Source organism: Cyprinodon variegatus, unplaced genomic scaffold, assembly GCF_000732505.1.
Source record: "Cyprinodon variegatus isolate N-32 unplaced genomic scaffold, C_variegatus-1.0 Scaffold1039, whole genome shotgun sequence".
Taxonomy (NCBI): Eukaryota; Metazoa; Chordata; class Actinopteri; order Cyprinodontiformes; family Cyprinodontidae; genus Cyprinodon; species Cyprinodon variegatus.
The window spans coordinates 3808-8374 of record NW_015151492.1 but is presented as its reverse complement, the minus strand read 5'-3'; the positions used below and the strand labels follow the sequence as shown (position 1 = coordinate 8374).

Below are 4567 nucleotides of genomic sequence, written 5' to 3'. Positions count from 1 at the left end.
CATCAGAGCGCCATCGAGTTCTAGAACAGGATGAATAATCCGCCTCAGAACGCCATCGAGTTCTAGAACAGGATGAATAAACCGCCTCAGAGCGCCATCGAGTTCTAGAACAGGATGAATAAAACGCCTCAGAATGCCATCGAGTTCTAGAACAGGATGAATCTGAAGCAGAGACGCACCTGAAGGATGCAGGGCCTCAGTGACTCCAGTTTGGGGACATCTGGGGACTTTCAGGCCTACTTCCTGCTTCTGTTTTCACATAAAAACGCAATAAAGGGGCAGACTGAAGCTGAGGGTACTTCCTCCACTTCAGAAATGTTTTGCTGTTTATTCTGACTTCAGTTGTGTAACGTTTAAGAGGAAGTGGAATATTGTAATCTAATGAAGGCAGGGTTTGATGAGTTTGATCCCACAGCTGCTGGTAAACCCTGTGATGTAGAAATAATGATGATAGCAGATAAAGGTGAAATCTCTTTCTCAGGATGAAGAACATGCTGACGGCCTCCATGCCTTTAAAGCTCAAGTCTGAGTCTAGATTTAAAAATTTAAGTTTATGGTTTTTGGAGCAGATTCACCACTTAGACTGAACTTTTTCCTCTTTCTTCACATCCTGAAAAAGAGAAACAGACTGTTGGCCTGTGGGCGGAGCCACAGGTCTAACCCAAACCACAGTCAGCTATCTGCGTGGAAAACACGTCAGATCGACACTGGAAGCCGCTGGAACGCCTGAACTTCAGAAGGCTGTGTGTCTTAAAACAGATGCAAACATGTTTGGGCAGATCAGACCTTTGAATGGCTGACAGCGTGTTCCAACGTTTTCTGCGTCACTATGCAGATCATATTCTGATGACCAGATTCATCTTTCTAGATGTGACGCCACATCAGAGTTTAGTTCCTCTCTCCACTCAAAGAGGATTATGTTTCACAGATTTGCATCAACAGGAATGTATCTTTCCTCTTTATATTCATCCATCTTATAACTTTATTTTTTCACTTTTGTTCATAGGATAAAAGAATATTAGTATATTCTAGTATATTTTATAAATATTTTTAACGACATTACCTAATGCTCCTTTGATCCAATTATTAGCATTTCATTTTTTTCTCATAACCTCTCCTGTAACTCCAAATAAACACATCTATTATTAAATTAATCTTTTAATGAATGTGGTAATGCCTCAATCGTGTCCTCCTGTGAGACAGAGAGGGAGGTCGTAGTCCACAATAAGTCTCCTTTGGTTCAGATTTCAGCTCAGACCTGTATATAAGCCATCCGGATTGTACATATTTTTATTTCTTATTTTTTTATTTCTCATTTTCATTTGTTTTTCATTGTGTGTGATACATGTACACTTGCACCTTAATCCTATTTATCTTGATATACTGTATATATATATTGCTTATTCTTAATGCACCTTTTTCCTCCTTGTTTGCACCTTCAGTAACTTCTATGCCAATATGTGACGAGTGAATTTCTCCACTGTGAGATCAATAAAGCTCATCTAATCTAATCTAATCTAATCTAATCTAGATGTTTGTCAATAAAAAGGGAAATTATCTGATATTCAGCTCTGCTCAGGCGACACTGACTATATTTAGTTTCTGCCACCTCCTTACTGTCCTCTGCACGACCCACTGGACCCATTTGAAAACAGGACAAATTAGACTCACTGGACCTATTTGACCACTGGACCCATTGAACACACTGGACCTATTGGATCCACGACTTATTTAACCTACTGGACCTATTTGACCACTGGACCCCTTGGACCCACTGGACCTATTGGACACGTTGGAGCTATTGAACTTACTGCATCTATTGGACCCAATGGACCTATTTGACCACTGGACCTATTGGACCCACTGGACGTATTTGACCTACTGGACCTATTGGACCCACTGGACCTATTTGACCACTGGACCTATTGGACCCACTGGACCTATGTGACCACAGGACCTATTGGATCCACTGGACCTATTGGACCCACTCGACCTATTGGACCCACTGGACTTACTGGACACACTGGACCTATTTGACCACTGGACCTATTTGACCCACTGGACCTATTTGACCCACTGGACTTACATAACTGGGTGATTACCGGGTTTCTGCAGCCATTGGTGGCTGCTTAGGAGGAAATGACATAATTTGACACAGGTGTCCTGAAGCAGAAACCCTTCTAGGATGTTTATGACGTAAGAGATGAGGACAGAGGGTCCTGAGGACGGATACTTAGCAGAAGCGCCTATAATTGAGAAGAATGGAAAGGATTCAGAAAACTGTTAAACTGAGACTGAAGGACACCAGGAAGGTGATGGAAAACAGACAGGCTAACATCCTGTTGGTTCCTAGTGGTGGAGACCAGTCTGCTTGGCCTCTACTTCAGATGTTTGATGATCTAATCAATAATAAGGAACACTGAAAGATATAGAGATCAAACACCCTTCTTACTTCACTGCCGTCATCTTAGAAAACGAAGGCTGCAGCTGCTTGACCCCATAGTCACTGATGTTGTTGTTGTCCATGTCCAGACCCAGCAGCTTCTGCCGGTGCTGCAGCACAAAGTTGATGGCAGTGCAGTCCCCTGAGAAGACGTTACAGTAGCCAAGCTTGATGAAGTTGGCCGTGATGCCTTTGGCCGTCATTTTAGCGATGTCTTTGCTCCCCGTCTCAAAGATGCACCGTAGAATCCAAAGGAAGTTTGGCAGGACGTGAACTTTCTGGCCTTCCTCACCGTTATAATGGGGTAAGCCCTCCAGGTGGACCTTCACACTGGTGGACAGGTAGGCCTTCAGCAGGGCCCTTTTTCTCTTTAACAGAACGGGAGAGAGCAGAGTTCCCATGAGAGCAGCCTGAGTCTTTGACAGCAAGCCACACAGGAACAGGTTGGTGAACTGCAGTTGCTCGTTGGTCGAGAACGGCTTCTTCTCGCTGGGCTTCATTGAGCTGCCGATGCAGGATGCTAACGGCAGACAGAACGTCTCCCTCCGCCTGCTGCACTCTGCAAAGAACTTAAGGATGGAGCTGGCCGAGGTCTGCTCGTCCAACACTAGAGCAAAGGCAGCCAAGAAGGACTGGAGCGTAATGTGGATGAACTCGAAGGTAGCGGGAGCTTCACTGGCGTCAAAGTCATGGACGGGTCTGAGGAAGCCCAGAGCCATGTCGTCTTCGGTTAGACCGCACTCAGCCAGCTGCTCCCGGCTGCACAGAAAGCTTCCTCTCTCCAGACCCTGCAGGGCAAGCTTAGCAAAGGCAGCCAGGGGCCTGAGCCCCACCCTGAAGGTCTCTGAGATGCAGCGGGTGCTTTTCTTTAGCAGAGGAGAAGGAGCGGCGGCCAGGCGGCTGAGGAAGACCTCCGACAGCAGGAGAAAGATGTCTGTTAGTGTGATGCTGTTCTCAGACAGGTGGAAGACGTCATGCATGGTGTGCAGGTGTCTGAAGCTTTTGAAGACGATCCAGGAGAACAGGGGGGTGGAGCACAGACCACAGAGGTGGGGGCTGGCGTCCAGCTGGACGGACACCAGCTCTCGGTGCTCCTGCTCCCTGAAGTGCAGCTTGATGTACGTCTTCAGGTGGTCTGGAGAAAATCCACGCAGAACCACTTTCTTCCTGATGACTCGACTCTGCATCTCGATCCCAGTGCGAGTCGTCAGGACCTTCTTGGAGCCTTTGAGCAGTTTTCCACTGAGCAAGCTGAGGAGCAACTGAAGGGCGTCTGCTTTGTCCTCCGGAGATACGACCTCAGGAACATTAATCAGGTCCAGGTCCTCCTGAATTTCATCGTAGCCGTCAAAGGTGAACAGAACCTTCTCAGGGAAGCGCAGGATGTAATCGAAGACTTCGTTCTCTGGATCGTGATCCGGGTAACAGTTGTATTTGAACAGCAGGTCTCTGAGGGACATCTGCTCTGCCTCCCTGAAGATGCTGAACATCCGGCAGCGAAACTTGAAAAAGAAGCTGGCGTCTGTCTGCAGCTCCTTTTTGGACCAGAGGTTCTGGAGCTTCTGCAGAAGGATGGACTTTCCAACGCCAGCGTCCCCCACCACATAGATGATTTCCCCTTGGGGGTTAAAAACGCCGTCGTCTCCCAGCAGCTGGTCCAGACTCTCCAAGAAGCCCAGACTCTCGTTACAGTCATTGATCATCTCCATCACCGTGTCCGTGTAGAGCTCCTCCAGCCGCGTCTCGTCCTGCTGACCGTAGGACATGATGAAGCAGGTGTCTCTGCTCATCTCATGGCGTAGCTTCTCACTATACCTGCTGACTGGAGGACAAGAAAGTTCTCTGAGTCTCTGATTGGAGCAACTATTAAACAATGAAATCAGTCTATTGGCAGCTACTAATGTCCAACAGTAGATACTGAAACAGTTCCTACATGCAGAAGCGGAGCTAGAACATTTTTAAAAGGGTGGCCAGACAATAACCAGTGTATACTGAGGGGGGGCCAAACGTGGAAAGGCTCCAGAACCTCAGGGTCAATCTACAAGAACAACGTCCATATTTCTAAATAAACACAAACTACAGTTTCCTTTGCTAACAAAGATGCATATATTCAAACATCCGTCT

General features: G+C 46.8%; 1 protein-coding gene across 1 annotated transcript in view; it reads right to left on the bottom strand.

Annotated features, from left to right (window-relative positions):
* The window catches only part of nod1 (nucleotide binding oligomerization domain containing 1), a 15043-nt gene that overhangs the window by 6703 nt on the left and 3773 nt on the right, over positions 1–4567 (bottom strand). Inside the window, 1 exon segment of the mRNA XM_015399686.1 lies at positions 2364–4265. Within this exon segment, the coding sequence (XP_015255172.1) occupies positions 2364–4265 (1902 nt within the window).